This window comes from Necator americanus, chromosome I (assembly GCF_031761385.1).
Source record: "Necator americanus strain Aroian chromosome I, whole genome shotgun sequence".
NCBI classification, from domain to species: domain Eukaryota; kingdom Metazoa; phylum Nematoda; class Chromadorea; order Rhabditida; family Ancylostomatidae; genus Necator; species Necator americanus.
Window position 1 is genome coordinate 1,611,726 of NC_087371.1, and position 23,286 is coordinate 1,635,011.

General features: G+C 38.8%; 4 protein-coding genes across 4 annotated transcripts; 1 reads left to right on the plus strand and 3 right to left on the minus strand.

Annotated features, from left to right (window-relative positions):
* Positions 1–4: 4 nt before the first annotated feature.
* On the minus strand, positions 5–10,145 carry RB195_004186 (uncharacterized protein; the record flags this gene model as incomplete). Its single annotated transcript, XM_064180309.1, has 18 exons — positions 5–124; positions 479–570; positions 631–757; positions 826–880; positions 1,246–1,373; positions 1,445–1,669; positions 1,759–1,911; positions 2,167–2,267; positions 3,777–3,978; positions 4,036–4,135; positions 4,255–4,337; positions 4,409–4,585; positions 4,728–4,876; positions 4,945–5,097; positions 6,126–6,230; positions 6,601–6,706; positions 6,773–6,851; positions 10,090–10,145. 18 exons carry the CDS (start codon positions 10,143–10,145, stop codon positions 5–7), a joined length of 2,211 nt encoding a protein of 736 aa, XP_064033198.1.
* Positions 10,146–14,071: 3,926 nt separating this feature from the next.
* RB195_004187 (uncharacterized protein) lies at positions 14,072–16,955 on the minus strand (the record flags this gene model as incomplete). Its single annotated transcript, XM_013452874.2, has 10 exons — positions 14,072–14,206; positions 14,517–14,587; positions 14,759–14,869; positions 14,935–15,025; positions 15,080–15,183; positions 15,697–15,850; positions 15,912–16,010; positions 16,067–16,211; positions 16,283–16,455; positions 16,758–16,955. The coding sequence occupies 10 exons, from the start codon at positions 16,953–16,955 to the stop codon at positions 14,072–14,074; spliced, it is 1,281 nt and encodes a 426-aa protein (XP_013308328.2).
* Positions 16,956–18,087: 1,132 nt separating this feature from the next.
* RB195_004188 (uncharacterized protein) lies at positions 18,088–20,382 on the minus strand (the record flags this gene model as incomplete). The annotated part of the gene is made up of 5 exons (XM_064180338.1): positions 18,088–18,164; positions 18,219–18,396; positions 18,455–18,541; positions 19,183–19,389; positions 20,203–20,382. 5 exons carry the CDS (start codon positions 20,380–20,382, stop codon positions 18,088–18,090), a joined length of 729 nt encoding a protein of 242 aa, XP_064033199.1.
* A 1,284-nt stretch (positions 20,383–21,666) lies between these two features.
* RB195_004189 (uncharacterized protein) lies at positions 21,667–23,234 on the plus strand (the record flags this gene model as incomplete). The annotated part of the gene is made up of 4 exons (XM_013452877.1): positions 21,667–21,861; positions 21,919–22,077; positions 22,526–22,671; positions 23,108–23,234. 4 exons carry the CDS (start codon positions 21,667–21,669, stop codon positions 23,232–23,234), a joined length of 627 nt encoding a protein of 208 aa, XP_013308331.1.
* Positions 23,235–23,286: the final 52 nt, after the last annotated feature.

Below are 23,286 nucleotides of genomic sequence, written 5' to 3' on the forward strand. Positions count from 1 at the left end.
TCGGCTATTCTGTTTCAGTCGACCTTTCAGATTCTCGACTACCAGTAGGCGACGGAGCACTACAACACTGCTCTCGCATCCTTTGAATTTTCTTCATTTTTATAGCGTTGATTCCAGTGCGGATCTGTAAAACAAGTACTTTCTACTGAACAGTGAATTGAAATTAGGATATATTTATGAAAATCTCTGAATTCTAAGTCTTCATTCTTGAAACAAAGCCAAAAGTCTGAACTTGAATGAAAATATTATTGAATATGTCAATCCACAAAATAGCTAACTTAAACCCTTCTCCTACTTTTTAGCGGCAAAATCTCTCTTTTCTAACTAAACTGTTTATGTTCTCAGTGATCAGATATGCCCCTCATAGCTTATGAAAATTGTTTCATGAGATGAGACTAAAAGTATGTTGCCTCCGGCAATACCTGTTGTATACAAAGAAAATAGACAATTCTAAAATATCGCTGTAGAAATCGCTTACCATGCGAGGCATTTTCTCCGGTGACGGCAGATTTCGGGGAAGCTTCCACACCTCCAACGGCGTATCGTTATCAACGTTCAGTAAAGTATGAGCTGTAAAACCATATCACTTAGGATTTTTCGTCCACAAAAAGAAGAAGAGAGGACGCATACCAAGATGGGCAGCCGATGATGGAGTTATCAATCGTCGTGTGCGATTCTGCTGTATTTTCCCATTTGGCAAACTCACAACCTCTTCGTCGTAAAGGCTAGTTCTACGCAGCAATGGTTCGTAGTAAACCTATGAAAAGAAAGGACAATAAGAAAAAGTGACGGCGACCACATAAAACACATTTGCTTCGCACTAACCTCAGACTCATCCAATTCTTTAATGTTGTTGATTTCCTCAACACGGCGTTGAAATCTAAATTATTCAAATTAGAGATTCTAACTTCGACATACTTGTCACCAGCTAACTTTTTAACCAAAGGATAAAAATCAATCATCTCAATGTTATGTACATGTCACTTTTAACATCACAATTTCGCGCAGCATGGCAATATGTGTGCCCTAACACTGCAGAAAAGCTGTTAGCTAATGAAAAAAAGCAAAAAGCATGGCGAATTGTAAATTCTCACTAAGTCAGCAACAACAAACTCAGTTTGTTCAATTGAATAGGGAATTTCTTAGTATCACCTGTAAAGTCTCAAATAATAGCGCAACAGGAACAAAGAAGATGAAAAAGTGACGAGATACAGAAATTGAGGAAGATTTTCAGAAGTGTTGTACCTAGACAATTGTTCTTTTCCAAGAATCTCGTCTATTCCGGCAGTGGAGGGAGAATTCACGGGGGTAGAAGTAGGTGCAGATGTAGCAGAAGATGAGAGTCGAGTTTTCTTCTCGGGAGGCTCCGACGACTACAAATAAAAATAAATAAGTATTTATTACATTGAAGCCACAAACACTAACACGCGAAAAAGAAACATACACTAGGTTTTACGTCGGCTGCCCTCTTAGGAGGCGTATTGTGCGAAGTACTCGAACTTCGTAACACTCGCATAGGCACTTCTTCGGCCTCTTTATCCTTCGATTCTTTGTTGACTGTGTTGCTGAATCTACTTAGTAGGTTCGACTTGGCCCTTTGAGGCCGAGGTGAAGGAGTGTGTAATCCGAGAAGGGAGTCACGGGATGTCGGCACAACACTTTGAGACGCCTAGATAAATGTTTGGAGGGTGGACAACAAAACTTCTTGCAGAATATGAGCAACAATTGCAAAAAATCTAAATGCTAGTTATTGCTAACCTGAATTATAGCTTTACAAGCTTTAGCCGACGCTATGGCAGCTGCTCGTGGGATTTTTGCCCGTTCCTCACTTATACGAACCAATTCGGAGAGTCTTGAATGGCGTCGCCTTGGATTTCCGCAAACTTTTGCCATCGGAGTAGCTTTTACAACCTGAATCGGTTCCATATATATTTTAAAAAAACAGCCCATAAAAAGAAACGAGTACATATAACAGTGTTTGGTTACAGAATGAAAACTTGAATTCGGCGCTGTGATGTCGGTGAGTAAGGAAAGCATTCAAAGAGCGTGCCATGAATTGGAAAGACCATTATTAGTACATACAAAGTTTCGTAGGAAAAAAAAAACGCAAAATAAAAACGATCAGAAACAAGATTACAATACAGAAACCAATTATTCAAACAATACCTCAACTTCTTCATCTTTTACACGTTCACGTAATTTTTCTTCTGGAGTTTCAGGAATGGTGCGAGGTGGATGTAGGCGACTAGACTTCCTCTGTGTGGTTTCTGTAAATTTTTTTGTCATACAACTTCACTGTGTCTCAATTTAAGCATAGAAATAGGAAAAGTAATTAATAAGGATTTCCATGACAGTTCTCAAATGTGGAATACCAAGGTCCCGCATTAGTCGCAATAACATGGAAGTACGAGTGGCGGAGAAATAAGATTACCACCCAATAATCACGTTCACCATAACACGCAATCCCTTTTGAACAAGGTAATCTTTTCTCATTGGAGTCGTTGGTTGTAAATCTTTGATCGTAGGAACGTTATATGCTCATCTCTGACACGAACGCATGCCGATAAGACGCCCATTGCCCCACAGTGAAGGTCAATGAATGTTACAGCGCGTAACAATTAGCGACACTTAACGGGATGTTGGTGTATTAATTCTTCGTTGATCACTGCCAAAAGCGTTCATATTTAGAGCACCTATATTACACAAATTTTGGTTACAAGTTACATTTCCCTCATATTAATTTACTTTCTCAGATTTCAAATATGCATTCTCGATTTGTTTATGAGAAATTGTCAAGATTAAACCGGAAACGTTATTTATGAGGAAACCAGAAAATTCCGTTTGAGATTCCGAAATAATAAAGGGTAGGAAGCTCGACAGTAGTGGGATATGTGCTCTGTACGATAAAAGACAACCTGACTCTGGCAAAGGTCAATGGGTCGTGCAATACGGCAAGTATCTCATTAGATAAAGCTCAACGTGCCCAAAAAAGTGCATAGTGCAAATAAATAAAAAACAAATTTAGTGTACGAAGCGAAATCACATTTCGAGGGCGTGGCATAAGAAATGTTGAGGATAAAAAACCATTTTTCAAAGAAGAACAATGAATGCAAAATTGAGTTGTTACTCTACTTAAACGATTCATTTCTTCATTTCTCGTCTTCATCACTAAGATATTGAAAAAGCTCGATATTCAACAGCAGACATAAACCCGAGAAGAAACAAAAGTCATAAGAAAATTCCAGGAAAAATGTGGAGAACGCCAAATAAACAAATACTTGTGAAAACCCGGCATCGAAAAAAGTCTCTTTGGGGAATAAATGCGATTGAAATGAAACCATCGGCGTCTTTTCCTTACAACCGTACAAGTATTATTCTGACGATCTCCTTACGCAAATTTCATGTAATGGGACTTCGTTGTGGGCCCTACCCACTTCTCGGATGAGATGTTTGCGGTGTTAAAACGGGTATTCACTTCCATTGCGTGATGCTTTTATCAGCAGTCAAAATTCTATTGGTATCTCCAACCCGAGCGCATTTACTTCGGTTGAATAAATGATATTGGATTCGAACCCAGATTCCTAACACACTGACCAATTTTACAAGCGTGAAAAGAGATGGAACTGTGTCAATTGAGAATGAAATGAACAGAAGGGGCGGGGTATCGCAAAAAAAAACTGTTGATAACACTCGTGCAGAAAAGAGTAAAATATTCGTTGGAGACGACATCTTAACGAAAGGCTAAAGAAACATTTTAACACGGCACGAAAACTCACTCCCAGACTGCGATTCATCATCCTTTGCTGTTTGTATGTTAACTTCTACGCCACGATCAGATTTTTTCTTCGCTCCTTTTATCTTCCCATTCACAGGTTCTTCTTCAGGTGCTTGAACTTCTTCGATGAGTTGATCAAGTTGCTGTTGTTGGGTTGGGTTGCCACCTTTTTGATTAAACAGAGGGAAAGAGAGATCATCATCCTGGAAGAGTAGAAAACATTGAAAAACATTAATGAACGCAAGAAAGAAAGAACGTACTTTATTCCACACGGAGTCATACTCCTCCAGGTCATGGGGAAGTTGTATGCACAATTCGTCGAATAATTCTGCGACCAGCTTTGGCACAAGGTGGACAAAACTAGAAGCACATCACTCAAAAAGCGCCGTGAATCTAACGTCTCCAGAGAGATAAGATCTCAAAAAACCGAAAAAGCGATACAAAAACTATAGAAAAAGTGACAAAACCTCTAAACTAACTTATCAGCCACTTGCTCCTCCAAAAATGTACGCATACTACTTGCATTGGCCACGAAGTAAACGATACGCATTTTCCTTACGATCTGTAATAATCGAGAAGTGGTAATAACACTATTGAGCTACATTTTGAAGAAAAAAAACTTCAAAAACGAACATCAGGAACTCTCGATGGGCCCTTGGGATCAAGATGACTAATGTGCACCTCCAGAAGTACTTGTAATTGCGTTTCACGTAATCTACGTTCACTATCAGTTGTTGAAACTTCGTACTGTCGGTTTAATTCAGCACAGGATCGGATGACATGAGCTCTAAGAAAGTCGCTCACCATCGTCTAGAAAAAGTGTTTTGACAATAGCCGTATACAACATGAAGAAAGAGAAACCGAAGCAATAACGAAATGAATATTTCAAATGTGTACATGGTGGAAAATGCAATAAAGATGAGGTGCTATAGCGTATTTATCGAAACCGTACCTCCACTGCGTTCCCGAATGTGTTCGTTACAAAGAACTTCTTCAACGAATTAACGATGAGTTGATAACATTTTACAGGCTGTTCTCCGGCATCCAAAAGGCCATCATACCACTGTCCGAACACCACAGGAAGATCTTCTTCAGAACAACCTGGAACGTTTCAATATTTTTCTCGATTCAAAGATGGTAAAACATAGCTCTTAATCTCTTTTACTGACAAAACATATGAGTTTCATCTGTCTGAGCAGCTTTCCTTCTGGCAGCACGTAATTCTGTTAAACGACGAGCTCTAGTGCTCTGTTTGAGTGACTTTGGTGGCGAATTGAGCTGCGAAAGTGAAGAAGCTGACGAGCTGTAGCCACCAACACGACCTGAAACAGCACATCCACAATATAATCTCTGAACTACATCACGATAACTGACCAAATTATTGTTTAAATAACTTCTGAGGAAGCCTATGTACGAATTCAAAGAAAAAGAATGGATTGAAAGAGGAAGCGCTTGTTCCAGATGTGAAAAGTATGCGTTGAAGTGAGCAAATTTTTACCGTGAACTTAAAAAGACATCATTTCAGGAAAAGAGTTAGGGAGTTGAGAAGAAATTGTTTTGCTTCGAAATGAACCGTCCTCAAATCGCATAGCTTCAACAAATGGTAACTGTTGTTAAAAAACCAATAGATTTCACTACAATTTGTATCAGCTAAAAAGTATGTTGTCAAGTAATGTGAGCAAATACATTTGAGTTGAGCTTTAACAAAATATTACGAGAAATAAATGCGAAAAATCAATTTGTCGAGTATATCAGTACAACAACTCGCAGTTAGTTTTGAAAAACATGTTAGAATGAACTATAGAACGTGCAGCAAATAAATTGCCCAGCAGTTAGCGCAGATGAACACGTGCATCACAAAAGGCAGCTATGTAAACAAACAATGACAGTGAATCTCATACAAAACACCAGCCAGCAGTTAAAGCTCGTTGTTAACATACACATGTTACATATTCTACTCAATTTAACATTATCTTCTAAAGTGAAATCAAAAGTTATAACTTTCGAACTGCTTGCTTTCGTACGCATTACTAAATAAAGGCCTCGAAAGTGCAAAAACAAGTCTTTCGATAGGAGTAAAAGAACCCGCGTCTCAGATAAAAATTGAAAAAAAGAACACTGAGAAACGCATTGAGAAACAACACACTGAAATTCACTCTGAAAATAGTTAGGAATCCTTCGTTCATATAAATCAGTTACTACCAGTATGTATTACTGTAGTGAATTTCGAGTCGAATTTTGAAAAACGAAATGTTATCTCTGAATATTGAAGCTCTGCAGAAAATCAATAAGAAAAATCAGCTAAACTATTCAGAACATTCTACTGTTTAAAAAATGTAGAATCACCTACTTTTGGCAAGTAACCTCTGAGGTTCGTCCTCAATAGAGCATTGGGATTGTGATCCCTCGGACGATTCGCATCCTGACATTCGAGAATCTTCGTCCTCGAACAGCCCTGAAGGTTAAAAATGACCTTTTAGGTGCACTGTTGCCCACTCATAGAGATCATCGATAGCCAGTGAAAACAGCAAGTAACGAATAATCACGTGGGCCACATCGCGAAACGACAATCAATGGAAAGGTGAACAGACAAGCGAAGCGCGTTCAACAACTACGCGAAAATGATAATGGTAGGAACAGCAGATAGCTGCACAAAACTATCCCCCATCAGCGTTACACTTTTTTTGCGTCACGTTTGCGTTTTTACACAGTGTGGCATGGTTGCAGCGGAGACAGAACAGACAGAAAGACACGAAAACATAACAGAACAAATTAAAAAATAGAACAACAATTAAAAGAAGTCATGTTATCACGTTTATACCTACCAAAATTTGGTCTCACTGGTTCTACTATATCCTCCGGTAGATTACCATTCGATGCCGCGCCGCTGGGTAATGCCGCAACAAAATGAGGGCTTGGAATCGATGACAACTGAAAAAGTAAACGAGAAACAAACATGAAACCACAAGCAACTAGGAACTAACGAGGGAAAAGTACCTCGTTTGAAACCATTTTTCGAAGTGCATGGAAAGCCTCATTCGGAATATCGCTTCTTTTTATCTTCCGTGGACTGACCCTGAAAACGACGAAAGATAATTCATACTCGGTCGAAAGGGCACTGACTTCCTTATCTGCACGCACGCATTGTTCCTTTACTGTGTTTTGGCAAACTATCAAGAAAGTGGAAACTGAGAGTTAAAAATATAACGAGCGGTCGAATGACCGTCACTAAAGGAACTAAGGATTTATTTACTCCTTTCGAAATAAGCTGGGATCAAGAAATTCGTCCTAAGTAATGTGACGTCGGTAGAAAAACGAAACTAGAAGAAGAGCAGAACTAGAAAGATTGAAAGTTCCGTTATTTTCAGTGTAAGTTAATACGAAGAAAGAAAAAACTTAATGAAATGTGATTAATTCCCAAAGGAAGCCAATACAATCCCAAACATCACGAAAATAACAATGCCGAAATATTCGAAAGTCAGGCAAACTAATTACAGCGTTGGATTTGCAAAAATAAGGAACTTGCAAAAACTACTGGATCCGTACATTTCGCAATCCTTAAAATTCTCTGTTAGAGTGGCTGCTCTGAAAATGAACTTCACTGCATCAAAATCTTCCCAGTCAGATAATTCCAAAAAAATCTAGTTATTAGCCATAACGAGTTTGATTTCAAAGAAAATGCTTCATCTTCCTGAAGTGAGTATTCTTAGGCTGAGCAGTGAATCAAATTACGATACCTAACACAGTTTCATCGCGACAGCTGAGGCGTTGTAGTCATTTCCACCAGAAAATGGATAGAAAAAGCACTAGACACAGAAACTGCGATGCTGACCTGTGGTTCTCGGCCAGGTCTACCCATATGCAGTTGGCTCAAAACCTGTAGCCTGGAGCAATTGGGTAAACGATTGCGCTCAGAGTGGAGCGGTGCAGCCAGGGATTGGAATCGAGGTAAAAAAATGACTAGCTTCAGTGGGGCTACAGCGATGAGTTGTACAATGAAAGGTCCCACCGCGTCCGGTCGCTTCGACCGCAGCTGTTTACGCAACAGCACCGATCTTCGCGTCGGTTTGATCCGACTATACTTTCGGTAGCCTCACTCGCGTATGTATTCGACTTCACGCCGTTTTCACCTGACTGTGAAACAGCCTCACATAACACTCAACTCGAATTTTGATTTGGTAACTGTCTTCAATTGTTGCAGGTGTACTAAACTTTATAAATACATTTCTTTTTTCAATACGAAAAGGGACAAGCTTTATGGAGCTCTTTTCTTCTTGTCGTTCATAGTTTTCATTCAGTTTTTTCGTGTAATAGTCCTGTGAATAGAATTGCACAGTCTGAACAAAGCTTTTTTCCTCTAGATTTGGCGTTTGTTCTGTTCCGATGGCGTTTCTAACAAATTTATTTGTAGATTTCTCCTTTTTCTTTGTGATTGTGCGCAATTAGCATCCTTCATAGTCGTAATACTAAGAAGATTCTTTTTTCTGCTAATTCATTACCTTCTTCTGGTCCCAAGGTATCTTCTAAAAAAACTTGACCATGAAAACATTGGATTTAAGCATGACTTCTAATTGTGCACCGTTAGAGATCTCCTAGGCATTTTGCGATTTTACTACGCCTACGGTAGGAAAAAAAGATAATCATGCAAAGTTACACGAGGGAATGAAGGATGAATCCAATCTCTCCAAATTAAAATCTTAGAGGCGATCTAACAGTAAAACAAACGAGAAAACTTATGAAAAAGGAGTCAGCTAGAACTAACTAATCTTATACACATACTATTACACAAAGAAAGGACTTTAAACAAAGGGAAACAGAAGGAAAGGAGCTCCTAGGGGCTAGTCCCTCTCTTTTGGGGGGAAGCTTTCACCGAGAACGTAACGCGTCGTGCGGATACAACATCTTTTGCGCTGGCTGCACGTAATACACCATGTGTATACATCGTGAAGTTCTATAAACTATAGCGAAAAGAGAAGGGAGTACTGACATCTAAGAACTCACCAGGGCGATTACGAGTCTAACAATTTCATAAATTAGTTACTGGCAAAGTTAACTTTAAAAAAAGCCAGCAAATATGTAACAGCGCAACTTATAAGAAGGAAGTATATCAAAAAGAAACTTCAAACATATAAAAAAGTAGAAAAGAAAATTTCTTTCATCGGCATCCCTAAGAACACCGTAGCAGAATGTCAGAGGCATCAGTCATGCCGGTTTTTTTTGTATGCGAGCCGGGATTGTCCTGCTCGCATACAAAAAAACTGCGACATAAACTGATGGGAACTTGTTGGGTACCTAGATATTTGGTTTTATTCATATCTACTTGGTAAACGAATGTAACCTGCAATAATAAGGTTTTTAACTGCAAACTATTCCATATATTTTTCTGAGAAAGACAAGGTCAGTTTCCAACTTATTAAATGTTCAAAATCGATTTCTGTCCCTCGTTGTTCACGGTAGTAATCGTAGCAGTTTCTACTGCTCGAGCTCAAACTATATACACTCAATATTCGCTCTTTTATGTTCGAGAATGTACGCAACGAAATAATGGAGAAGAATGTTAAATTAGGTAAAATAACAGCTGCCTACTATATTCGACTGAAAAAAAAAGAACAGCGAAGCTCAGAACTCAAATTCCCCATAACGTTCTAATCGATCATAGTTCAACATAACGAACGATTGTTTTTTTAAAAACGCCTTTCAAGGACATATGACACATCTGTTCAACTTTTCGCGAATACCACATTCGATCCATTAAACTTCTTTGAATGTTCTCGTTAGATACATAGAAATAATGATAAAAAAAAAGAACATGGAGATCTTACTGTGAAGGGAAAACAAGGTGAAAACAAAAAATTATTATTGACAGTAATTTGATGTAGTTCAGTAGTTATAAGGGAAATAAAAACGCGTTTTTCATTTTGCACAGTTTTTCTCCTATACGCATGTAAAAAATGGTCACGATTAACTTCACTTTCTCAAAATGAAGCCGATTCTCCTTTACGAAGATAATTTTCGTCCTCAATACTTCTTATTAATCAAAAACTTAAGGGAAGCGATGCACTGCATGTTGACCTGCGAAGGTGTGTTTATATTGATGTGTAGGTATCGACCGCCGAAAACAACCGCAGCTCAACCCGTACCCGAAGACTAATCCCACTCCCTATACATCAAGATTTCAATTGATCCGCATTTCAAAGTGATTTACTGAATTTCTAATCGAAATGTTCACATCTTGGATGAAGAAGAATTCGATTGTTTTCTTTTAAATAGATGAATAGGTCATGTAAAAAATCCTAACAACGACTAAAACTAACTTTTGAATAAGAGCAAAAGTAACGTCGGCGAACGATGCTGATGAAACTTCACCCATCCTAGCACTTGAAGGAATAAACGACTAAGAATAGCAGCACGGACATTTGACAGAATATGAAGAGCGAATGGGATCTGAAAACGATTGAAATGTCATGCCTCTTTCATTTGCATTTCAGATGCATCTATTTTTGCAATAACTATGCATAGACATGGAACAATATTGCAGAATCCACAATCGCATTGAAATAGTACGTAAAAGCAGACTACAGATGACAACCGTAAATTCGGAAATCACAAAATTTCAACTAAAACGAAATGAAATGTCTAGAAAATGCATTGATTTGAATATGGGAACACAGTATGGAATTACTAGTAATAGCGAACGAGTAGTGTGAGGAGGTATGGGAGCGAAATGAGAGAACGGCTGGCTGGCTGGCCCCGTTCTCAGCCCCCCCTTTCCAGCGTTCGTTCGTACGTGATGCGGATCGATAGACGCGCAGACCTCCTCAGCCTCCGCCACCACCACCGATGGCACATTTCGCGTCGAGTCTCCAAGGCGAATGGCGTCGTCTCGTCGCCCATTCGTTGCCCCGTTGCTAGTGCACATAGAAAAATGTCCAACGAATGCCCTGATAATCAATGAAATCTTCGGTCTCGAATGGGTCCCTATAGCAGAAAAGTATGAACATTTAAAAGTAGGCGGTCATTGTAAAAACAAAAGAAAAAATTCAAAGCAAATCTGCTTGCAAAAACAGACCACCGGACCTTTATTTTCCACTTAAACGTCTAAAATTTAAATTAACTCTCAATTAGCCGAGCATTAACACATAACACATAACGTAATTTTGCCATATTTTTATGGATCCTAACTGGAACCGATAAATCTATTTGAAATTCTGGAACTCATATCTAGGAATAATAATGGAATAAAATCATTGTAATTGTATGCTATTCAAATATTGTTCCCTAATATGATGTGGTTCTTTTTTTTTTTCTTTGAATAAGTACGTAACGTCTGTTTTTCTGTTGTTTTTTTTTTTTGCGCGCTACTTTTTTTTTTCTTTTGTTTTGTCCAGAAGCACTTATTACACTTACGCTTTAAGTAGATCCTTCCCGAATAAAGGAAACAAAAAAAAAAAAAAAACAGACGTTCGAATCTTTTTTCTCTGTCCCGTGCGTTGAGGAAATGTGTCCAGTTCGCGTCTCAATACCGAATGAATTATCTTATTTTCAAAATGTTACGTCCTTCACCGTAATTAGTGTTTGCAAATGCCGATAGTGGAAACAGATAAGACGTGTCGTGTCGATTACACGACATATTATTGACAGCCGAGCGTAACGGTGACATCATTTGCTTATGTGCACCGCACGCACCGCACGTGAACGAACCGTGAATACTAGATCTTGAGACTTGAGTAGATCTTGAGACTTGTCACCTTTGATAACATATCATCGGCAGAATTTGGATACGTTTCTTTCGTTACTCCCGATGTCTGCCTAGATTTCGAGCAAATTCCATTTGACCCTGACGCAAACCGTCCGCATTTTCAAACCTCGGAGAAAATTGTACTATAAACCCTGCACATAGTGTGGTCAGAACGACATGAAGCACGTACGCAATTGCGTACGCGGCTTCTCTCAAGGCGCTTCGGTGGAGCGTAGCGGCTAGGGGTGCGGTGAAACCGTTGCTGGCACATCCATCGCTGCAGTTTGCGACGGTCCCACCTCGGTTCTAACTGCTTACTCTACCGCGCCGTTTCGAGCGTGTACGCAAATGCCCCGCAACTCGTGGTTCATGTCGTTTTCATCCGATTACATCGTCGGCAGGATTTGAATACGTCCCTTCTCATCTCTACCTAGAATCCAGGCGAGTCAAATTATTCCCGATTAATGAACAAATTCTGTCCGACCCTGACCTAAACCGTCCTCATTTTCAAACCTCGGAGGGAATTGTGCTATAACTGGCGAACTTCGCTCAAATCCTGACTAATTATCCTTCGTGTTAACTTATGGCATAGTGTCGTCCCCTTTTTTCCACCCATGACTTCTTCCGGTGGTGCATCCTACAGGGTGAAATGAGTGTAAAATAATAGGTATGGTAGAAAATCGACCTTGGATCTGACCAAAACCCTATACGAGGGTGGAACGTGCTGACAACAGAACAGTCTGGAAAGGAGAAGTATATAAATCAACCATCCAAAATGTAGCACCGTAATCCTGAAGCGGTTAGGCGTGCGATATGTGCGGACGTCTGCGACTTCACAATCCATGCTCGTTCCAGGATGCCCGAGGCTCAGGTTTTGGAGTGCTGATTTCTGTACGCTTCCCTAACGAACAAAAAGACCGATATCCATGAAAGTGCTGGCAGGTCAGAGGATTAAAGTTTTTTTTGGGAAATTCTGTAGCGTTCAGTTTATTGTGTCGATTTATCTTTTTTTATGTTGATTCGAGTCGCATGATACTCAAGCAATGACTCCTGCCAGCAAATACTTGGAGGTTTTTTTTTATCCAGATCTAAGTAGGAAGGCATATTTTGCTTCTCAAATCACCCCTTTTGACGCATGTGCATGTCATTTCTCAAAGATACTGTAAGCCTATTTCTCCTATATTTTTACGTTGCAATGCCCACAACAACTGCAGCAACTTTAGCATAAAAATAATACCGCAGGTGAAAACTGAACAATGAACTTCAAATTTAATTCATTATGGCTAGTCTTTTGTATTTGATTTGTATTTGTATTGTATTAAGACTTCACGACTCTCACCTTGGCGTCCGCAACATGAATAACTGTTCAAAAGATGCATATCGGGCACAAGATTGTAATCTATGATCAAACTAACACCTGCACGTACGACGAGTCAATGAAAAGATACCTTTTTTCAAAAAAAAATTACGGAAAGCATAAGGATAGTGTTCTAATCCTGGAGTGAAATGATTGCACCTCAGGCGTTACTTAACCAATGATCCCCTAACAAGGCATCGCTATTTTTCACTCAGTTATGCATGCACATTAGAAGCACGAACAACAATCTGACTCTTGGTGCAATTGCGTAGACGACTGCACTTAAAAGACCAGGGGGAAGTTTGAGCAGGCACGCAGTACCACCGGATATAGCGAGGGTCCCATTGCAAGAGCAACTGTTCACGAAATTGCACCATGAGAGTTCATTTTAACCTCAGCGTACCACTGTTGCATCCATGGCTCTTGCTCCAAGAAAGCATGACTAGCGAAAGAGAAGGAGAATTACGGCGAGGATCAATGTATGTATAGGGTAGGGTCAAAACGACATGAAACACGGTGCAGTTGCGTAGGCGGTTGCGCTCGTAGCGGTGAGGAGGTTGGGATAGTGGTGGGACCTTGCTAGCATCACCATTCGCTGCAGTTCGCGATGGTCCCACCCGCCTCCACCGCGCCGCTTCGAGTGCAGCCACAAACAGTTGCGCAACTGTACCGTGCTTCCTGCTTTATATTCCAAGTTTCCAAGCTGAAGCGCTTAAATGGGAGAAACAATGATAATTTAAACAGAGCAATATGAACCAGATCAGATCAGAAGATCGCCACAGTATCCTCTTCCGTTGCTGAGTTGTTAGCTAATTTTCACGTTCTTCATAATTTCATTCTTAAACCACTGCTTGGAACGAACTAACGATAATACTATCATTTCATAGGAATTGTAACAATTAGTGTTAACAACGTGAGCGCATTAGGCATTTCATAATGAGAAACAAGGAACAACAAAGTGTCAACGAGATTCAATTTGGACAAATAAAACAGTAAACAACATAACAATCATCCGTAAGAAAGACGAGCGTGCTTAAAGAGAGAACAAAAATGGAAGTTCTTCTCTTTGAATTGGTCAATTTAATAGAAATCTAAATCACTTCTACCTTCCATTAAATCGGCATATTATTAATTGAAATGAGACAATGGAAAAGGTTATAATAATCCCCTGAGGCCGCCATAATTCAAAAAGGTAATTCAACTATCTTCTCCTTTTCCGAGATGTGGCTACTTCCTTCGACGGAGGTCTGAGGAGACGAGCCGCTCGAAGAGACTCCGATCTTGCAGCCTCTTCCACATTACACTGAATAATTTCACATCCAAGACCAACAAGCATCTGAAACAGCACGATAAACATGGAGTGAATTTGAAGTACAATGAAAAAAAACACCACAACTTTTATTACTTACAACGCTAAACTTTTCTCAGTAAATGTTGTAATTTAATTAGCTACTTCGACGAAATTTAATCCAAAAGTTGCTTTCTACGGGTTAAGCCTCCAAAAATTCTCAGATACCGGGGTGGAAGGATTTTTAAAGACATTTCTGAAGGGAATCGAGTGCAATTAATAAGAAAACACTAATCTATAAAGTTGCCGAGCCAGAAACCAGAAACGATTAAGGAACTATTCCACTGAGATAACGTACCTTTTCTAAAAATCTAGAAGAAGTTCTCAACGCAAGTTGCCATGGTGTAATCGGCAATGAACAATTTGAGCCTAAAAATCGGAAACATGTCTAAGATGACGAGCCGCATGGAAGGAGAAACACAACAGGAGTTACACATAAAATGATGCTATTATCACAGCTGAATCAAATTGCGGGACTTCCGAAAAACTAGAATATGGAAGGATACATGGTTAATTACTAAGTGTAAAGCGCAAACTTACTCAAAGTTAGAGCAAAGGCAAGCAAATGAGCAACAAGTTTATCCTTTTCCAGAGAAGAAACCGTCAATCGGGCAGCCGTTCGACCGTTAACTCCTCGATCAAATTGCGCAGCTAAACTTATGAATAAGATGCTACGATCAAATAGCCAAATAATTTGAGAAAACTCAATAACTCACTTATATACTCTCCCATAACCTTTTGAATGAACACTTCAGGAAATGGAATCTCCTGACATTCTTTCTTCAAGACGGATTTTCTTGAAAAAAGCTGGAGAAAGAGGATTGGTGAGGTTAGGCAAAGGAAAACGTAAAAATTACGTACCGCAGACATGTAGGTCATGCACCCCAACAAAGTGAAAGGAGCTGCCAATGATTTGTCCTTACATGCGGCCATAGAGAGCATTTTTAATACCACCTCTGGGAAACCTAAAAGTGAGCAAATATGAAAAAAACCGCTGAGAGTTATAACAAAAGCGAACGACTACAATTAAAATTCGATCCCAGGAACGAACTGCTAAAATTTGCTGATATTCCAATCAGGTATATTGTTACAACACCAACATGACTTCTTTTATAGGGGTTTTATAGACCTTTAATCTTATTGAAACAGAATCAATCTCCAAAAGACAAAAAGTACAAGGAAACATTGAGCAGAATTTGTTCTCAACGTATTCGTGGACAATTTACTAAAGAGACTGATAGCACCGTTTTAATAGAGAAAATCAAGGATGGCAGGTGGGAAGCGCAAAAATGATAGTTCATCAATGAAAAAAAAAATTTAACCACAAGGTCTCCGTGATTAGGAGCGTACGTACGTGAAGTCCTAATATGAAATTAAATACACTCTAAATGTAACAACTGGGCTTGCGCTAGCTTATGTCACATAAATTAAATGTTACTAAGATGGAGATTACCAAAATTTAAGGAAAAATGCACTACCTTTTTCAAGAAGTTCTTTCTTTGGTGTAGAAAGGAATTCTAGCGCAGCATCAGCAAACTGTTCAATTTCCTCTTGAGATATGAACAACGACAATGGATAGATGTTTCGAGGTAACTCCGCTTGCTCCGCATGAGGAAGAATGGATGATTCTGCCTGAGGAAAAATGCTGCTTGTATCTCCTGTACTTCATAACTTGTAGAAGTATTTGCCTTACCTTTGCAACCAAACTGATTTGCTCCATCTTAATATCTTCTGGCTCAGCTAACACACTTGTAGATGCAAAAGCTGTCTTTCTCATGGCATCAAGTGTTTCCTTAGAAAATAATTTTTGATTTCATTTCAAAAAGAGCGTAGCGCAAAGCAACATACGGTATTTATTTGTCGTCTAACGGCAGCTTCTTGTATTTTCATTTTCTTCGAGGAACCGAAGTCTACAGTAAGATCCATACGTTTTTTCGCCCAGTCTTCAGTTTTGATGTCATAGCTGGCTCCGTAGTCGATAGGCGCGGTTCTTCTTCAAAATATAATCTTGACTGAACTTTTAACTTATCTTAACGAATTTGAAAAAAAGTGCAAAACTTTCACTTCACTCCGAGAAGTTGTGGTACATCCGATGAATAAGTTGCCTGAAAGTTGTACACTCGTACCGGACGATAAGTGGTTGCACCGCTTTCGCGATCTACTATTGCCAGTGCATAGTCATATCCCTCATCGAGATTGGACATTTCAGTTCCAACTTCAATAACATGTTCACATACCTTAAAAACCCTTATTATAAGAGTATGATACAGTCCGAACTGATGAAAAAGGCATTACCAGCGGAGAAATCAATAACAATGCAACAAACTACCCAGCGAAAAGGAAATGAATTTCTGCAAACTCGGAGAAAGAGCACGAGCAAAAATTAAGGAGAATTCCGGCGATTTTTAGAACGCACATTAAATCAAGGATAGAGGTTAATGAAGTAAATGGTAGGTTAATAGCATGATGACTATGAAATTCGTCAGACTGGTAAAAAAAAAACAAATTAAAGAAAAGATATTTAACACATACGACTTACATCGTTCTCTACAGTGAATACTGCATCGCCACGACGACCGTCTACGGGCTTGTGCTCGCGGAATCGAAGCTGCTCCGGATTAACAAGTCGATTGTGATTAAATACGGCTATGACGTCATGATCCGCACGCCCAATAGTTGACCTGCGTTTCATACGTTCCCGATCAAACCGACGTCGTTCTGTTTCTGTTTTTTCCATTTCCTGAGAAGAGAAAAAACCTAAATTCATTTATATTTCAGCAAAACAGTACCATATGCAAAATGTATGTGGTGCATGGATGACTGTATAACCTTCCTGCGATCGAAATCTGTTCAGTGCTCCTGGCAGAAGTCACTGCGCATCAACTCTGAGAGAGAAGTATGATCTGCTACTTCAATTGAAGTCAGAGTTCGTTCAAAAATTCTAACTTCTTACTAAGATCTACTATCGCCAATCAGAAAGGAAGCTATCTTCAGCACCTTCGCCAACTAGTAACACCAAATTGTTTCAAGACCCAGAAGATTTTAGTTATAAACTGTTGATAGGACTACCGCTGCTATAAACCGCTGTCCGTGCGGGCGCAAACTCTGCCGACAGGGCAGTTTCGAATTCTCCTTAGCGCTAGAGTAACGCACGACTAAGCAAATATACATACCTTCTTCAAGTCATAACATACACGATTCAAAACCTGACCTTACCAATATGTACTTTTACCTTACTTTTTTACTTTTAAAACGAAGGAGACTGAAAACAAAAAATAGAAAGCGTGAATAGAAACCGCGCAATCCAGAAGAAACCATCCTTACTGCTACAAATTTATTAAAATACAACAAAATGCATTATTAGAAGAAACAATGTTGACAAAATAAGTTGTTCGATAACTTACAGTGACTGCATTTCTGCTTCTCAAACTCAACTATACATAATCACATGTGATTTTACAGATAGTATTGAAGGGTAAGAACGATCTGATGCCGTATTTGCACATGCGGCACGGTGTTGCCAGCGGTTGCGATCAGGGTGGGACCACTGCTTCATAGATCACTAGAGTTTAGGAAACCCCCAGCTCGATCGAAACCCCTAGCTTTGAGCGTAGCCTTCTACGCAATTGCACCATGTTTCAAGTCGTTTTGATCCGATTATACGAAATCTACATCTAATGTGGAATTTTTACAACCATTCAACGCTGCCCAAAATACCGAAAAAAAAACAGAACAAACAGAAAGAATGGTGTGATGTACCCGTTTTTATATGAGAAAAGTCTAAAACAGTGCTAGAAGTGGGAAATTGCAAACAGAAGTGAAGTTCAGTAACAAAAAGTAAAATAAAACAAAATTGCTGCAAAGAAAAACTAATGGGAAGGTATGTGCACGATTTGCATTCCTGGATGCAGCTGGCTGATATCGATATTTCCAGACGAGGGAGCAGCTGGAACGTCGTCAATAACTGAAGCATTGTAGAAACAGTAAATTACAAACTTACCTATCGGAATCGGCTGTCCAATAGGCGTGGCGTGCAACACTTGTCCATTGTCCAAATGGTAAACGTCGTTCCCTTGAGCAGTATCGCCAGCTAATACGTACTGAACCTGAGCTGGTGTTCCTACTGTGCCGTCCGACGTGACATTCATTGCATGTACATTGTTAACACCTGATTCGTCCTGAATTGACCAAAATTTTGAGATAAAAGAAACATTGTCACATAATTAGATGACTTACATGCATCTTTTTGGAGTCTTCTCGAGGAACAATATCGATGAGGAAGTCAAAGTGTTCGAACCTGCTGGCAGCGGCAGCTATATCAGACTGGAAAGACAAGTTGGGAAAAATTTATAAAGGATTGCGTTTATTTCTTGATCCTAAAGATGAAGACTGCGTATAAATGTAGCCTCAAGGACACTCTATGCACAGTGGCAGCATTGAGGAACAAAATAAATAACAAAATAAACAATAATAGTAGATACAAAATAAATAAATAATAAAAAATAATAAAAATATAGTAAAATAAATAATAATACCTTATTTCTCGAACATATACCTGAAAGAAAGAAAATCAAATGAGAGAAGGCGTGTGAGAAAGAAGAAGGGAAAAGAGGAAGAAAATCGTTAATTAACCATTTAGCAAAAGTAGCATTGGTTCTTTAGTGAAATTTACTGTTATACTAACGATGCGTGCAATATTTAAAAAAAAACCGTTGGCAGACATGGTATCATTCATGAGTTTAATAAATGGCAATTTTCTTCACAGTTGTACAGTGCTTACCTATACCTAAAGATCCAACTGTTATATTTTGAGAAACAAGTTTTTTTTTTGATAGAATAGTCGTTTTGAATGAAGGTTGTAAAAATTCAATAGTGGGGGGGGGGTTGGGATGTGGCATAATCTCAAAAAAAGGATAAATTTTAATATCCAGACGAAGTAACTATAATTGAATGCGAGCAAACACCTTTTGAAGAGTTTTTCGTCGTCCCTCTTCAACAAGTTGCCAAGCACGTAGTGTGATCTCCTGGATGAACATCTCAGAAGCAGCAGCCAGCAGTAACGGGGCATCGGAACTTATCATTTGCGATCGCACCTCGTCATCTAACCGCATTACCTTCTTCACCCGTGCCATTGGAAGCTCCATGTGTTTGCAGTGCTCACGCATTTCATTCTGAAAATACTCACATCATTTTATTAAATAGACGTGAATGCATTCTTCGCATCAATGATAAATAATAATAGTGCAACGAGAAGGGAAAATGCTACACTTCAGGATCATACTCATATAACTGCTTTCAACATTACAAACATTACTCTTGATTATAGCATATGCACAAAACCCACCGTCTTAAAAAAAATCGCAAAGATGAGCTCTCAAATGTCCAAATGCAAATGTTCTACAAGACGTATCTGAATAGATCCGTACCAAGACTATACGGAAATTCCCTTGATTGTAAGAAATCTACACTCCGAACAGTAGAAAAGACAGAGGCAACAAAGTTTTGTAACAGTAAGAGATGCTGTGCGTTCATATTAATTGGATATAACTTGCTTAATAAAAAAAGAAAAGAAAAAGAAAAAGAAAGATGTTGAAAGGAAAGAAATGTTGACTTTAAAACAAACCAAAGCATGCCAAAAAATAGAGAGGAATACACTTTTAAGGGTATTTTCGCATCTCTTTCGAGATAAGAGTGATTATCTTAACTTAAGCGATAAAAGGATTAAACCACAACAAAAATAATTAGGATCCATTTAATCTATGAAGTTTCAGTCGTCAACTAAGCTAATAGTTCGCACATCAGAAAAAAAGCACTCGCCTATCACATGTCTGTTTTCCTCTACTACCATTTCCAATTTTCCTTTCAGTTTAATATTGACAAAAACCTAACACTGTATGTGTTCATTCGATAAGTTACTGATTACTACAACAAATCAAGTAAGGAAAGTATGGAATGGGATGAATGATAATGATCGTCAATGATACCTCAGTCATGTGTTCGATCTTACGCATCTGACTTGGCCAAAAGTCTCGAACCATTTTTGTCACATCATACAGTGGCCCAGGCCTTTGTTGACGAGCGGATTGCATCGATGAATTGACGAAACATTGACCAGATATGTTCGCCGTTTGTTCATCTACCATCATCTCCTCTGTATTGCTCATACGTCTAAACTTTTAATTTTAAAACAAAATTCAAGTTTCTCCTATAGAATACACAATTTGAAAAGCACACATGAAGCGGTTACAGACGACTAAGATGTGAGAGCGAAAATTAACGAAAGAATAGAAAAATAAGAAAAGGAAAGCAGTGAAGAACAAAAAAAAAGTGCAAAATATAGTTGAAAGACCAAATAGTAATGGTGCAGGGATCTCACTTTTTCGAAAGCAAAAAGTTGGTGCAACAAAAACCGCACAACCAAGGAACCCGGAGACCGAACGGAAAATAATATTTGTGGAAAATATAAGCAAAATAGCGAAACGAACCCAATAATAATCGGTAAGTAGAAGGCGAAAATGCCGCACGCGAATTCGCGCCTCCACGCGCGCGAACATTTGTAGGATCGATGACTGCGGAGCGAGCACTACGGACCCAATTTCACCTTTCACTCATATGATTCATCCATAAAAGTTGGGTACGAGCGTTCTTTTTCTGATTTCTGTGGGTGATTTTGTTGCTGATACCGTAGTTCGTGTTTACACTTTGCTTCACGTTAGAACCGCTCCTTATTTTCTTCCTTTCTTCGTTTCTTTGAATTTTTCCTAATCTTAAATTGTCACTGGGAAGAATTCAAATGCAAACAGGTTACAGGATCTTATCGGGAAACAGCAGAAGTTTTTGTTCAGGCTGTTAGTGAATCTAATCTGCTTCCAACTTGTCGCAAATTATGTTTTTACTATAACTTTACAAAATTTTACAACAATTTACTTTTCCTAAGACTGCACAGTCTAATTTTATTAAAAAGTTGTCCAGAACTGCTACAATGTACAGGATATAATCGCAGTAATGTATTTTTTAATGTATTAGGTGTGGTCAACGGAACGGCTCCAGCGCTGCTGACATCATGAAATGCGAAAATATTTCGAGTATTCCTCTTTGAATTTACCACAAGCCTCAACCAATAATAGTTTAAACGCAATAGTTGGCAGCACAATTTTATTTGTGTTGCATAAGCAGCTGCGCTCGGAGCGAATCAAGGTGGGACCAACGCAAGCTGCAGCGATGATTGGTGTATTCCTCTCGATCCTATCCGCTGTGCTCGTTAACAGGAAAAAAGAGTGTTCATAATCCTAGTTCTTGTTTCACATCAATAATCGGCAAGTTGCACTCATTATGCTAAAATTCAAGCAGGTTCAAACTTTTACGCTTCTGAATTCGAGTTCCGTTTCATACACAAAGTTCGTACAACCTGGTTTCGATTATGATCAAAGTTTTTACAGAAATAAGCTATGGCTTCTAATCCAGCATTGCTTCGGGAAGTGAGACTACACGAGAATCACACTGAAAGAGAACAAATGGAAAATATGAGCGAACTATTTGCTGTCTTGAATGCGCTCGAATGTTTAGAGAAAATGTTTAGCAGAGACTACATCTCGCATGAAGAGTACAAAGTTGAATGTTTCAAACTTCTCGATCAATATAAGGTTTGTTCTCAATCCACATTACTACATTGCCCAACGATTTTTTCTTCTTAAATTTAGGTGGCGATGCGATTAGTGCATGGAACGGATGTGGAAGCTTTTGCAGCAAAATATCGTTTACACTGCCCCGCAGCCTTAGAACGTATCCACGAAGGTCGCCCGATAACTGTCAAGGATGATAAGGGAAATCTACTCAAGAATATAGCAGTCATTGTTGAGGTAAATGGGCATGTGATCCTTGGTTAGCTGTAAATTATTATGTATTATGCATTCATAACTCATTTGTGCTCGGTACCGAATTTCTTTAACCGGGTGAAAACAACCGCAACCAACGCTCTTTCTTGATTCAAGAAAAAAAAAACATTCCCTGTTCTTTCTGCACTTCCCCAATAGAAAGGAGGGAATTCCGTCCACCATCCCAACTTAGACTCACTAGGCATGCTATTTCGATCGTTTGCGTGAAGAAAGTGCGTGATCAGACTTTTTTTTCTTAAATACGAATTACAACTCGATGAGTTCACGCAATTCTTGCTTTTTTTTACTGCGTATCGTCAAATCTTTTCGTTTTCCAACATATTCCTCCGTTTTTCATCAGAGGCGTCTTACGTTGATGAGAAGTCATTGCGAGAACTTTTCGCTCTTCCACTCTCCTATTTTAATTCTACAGGTATTCATCACTTTCTTCGATCAGCTAAAGCTAAATGTACGAGCAGTGGACGAACTTTATCCAAATCTCAACGAACTATACACTTCTATTAATGCAATGAGCAGCCTACCAGAAGACTTCGATGGTAAGGCGAAGGTAAAGGCATGGTGAGTATTAACATTTCTTTAAATACTATACATATTGTTGATTCTAATACGAGAATTTCACGAATTATTCGTTAGCAAGAAATACGAATTATAGCCTTTTGTTAATCGCCACTACAATTTTTTTTTGCTCAAAACACAGAACTTCTTAGTCTTCAGACAGAGAGTTCTATCGTTTAATTATGATAGAGTGCAAATTCCATGGTTCTTCAGAAATATGAAATATTTAACGAAGTTGCTCCTTCAGTTCAGATTTTTATTAGCTTTACTATTTTTATAGTAAGAATAAGGTGCAATTGGTACTGTGGTACATAATTTTATAATGAAAGTTAATAATTCTTTTGAATAGTCTTTTGTATAATAGTTATAATAGTTGCCATCATTGCGTAGGGACTTTTCTTTGTTTTTAAATTGAAATGTTGATGATTCTCTAACTTAGGCATGATCGTCTTTCAAAGATGTCTGCGTCCGAAGAAATTACTGACGAAGAAGCTCGACAAATGATTTTTGAACTCGAAGGAGCGTACTCCTCTTTTATAAAATTCCTACACAATCAACAACATTAGTTTTTGATAATTTACTTGTAAATATGTAATAAATTATAACCGTTCTTTGCAC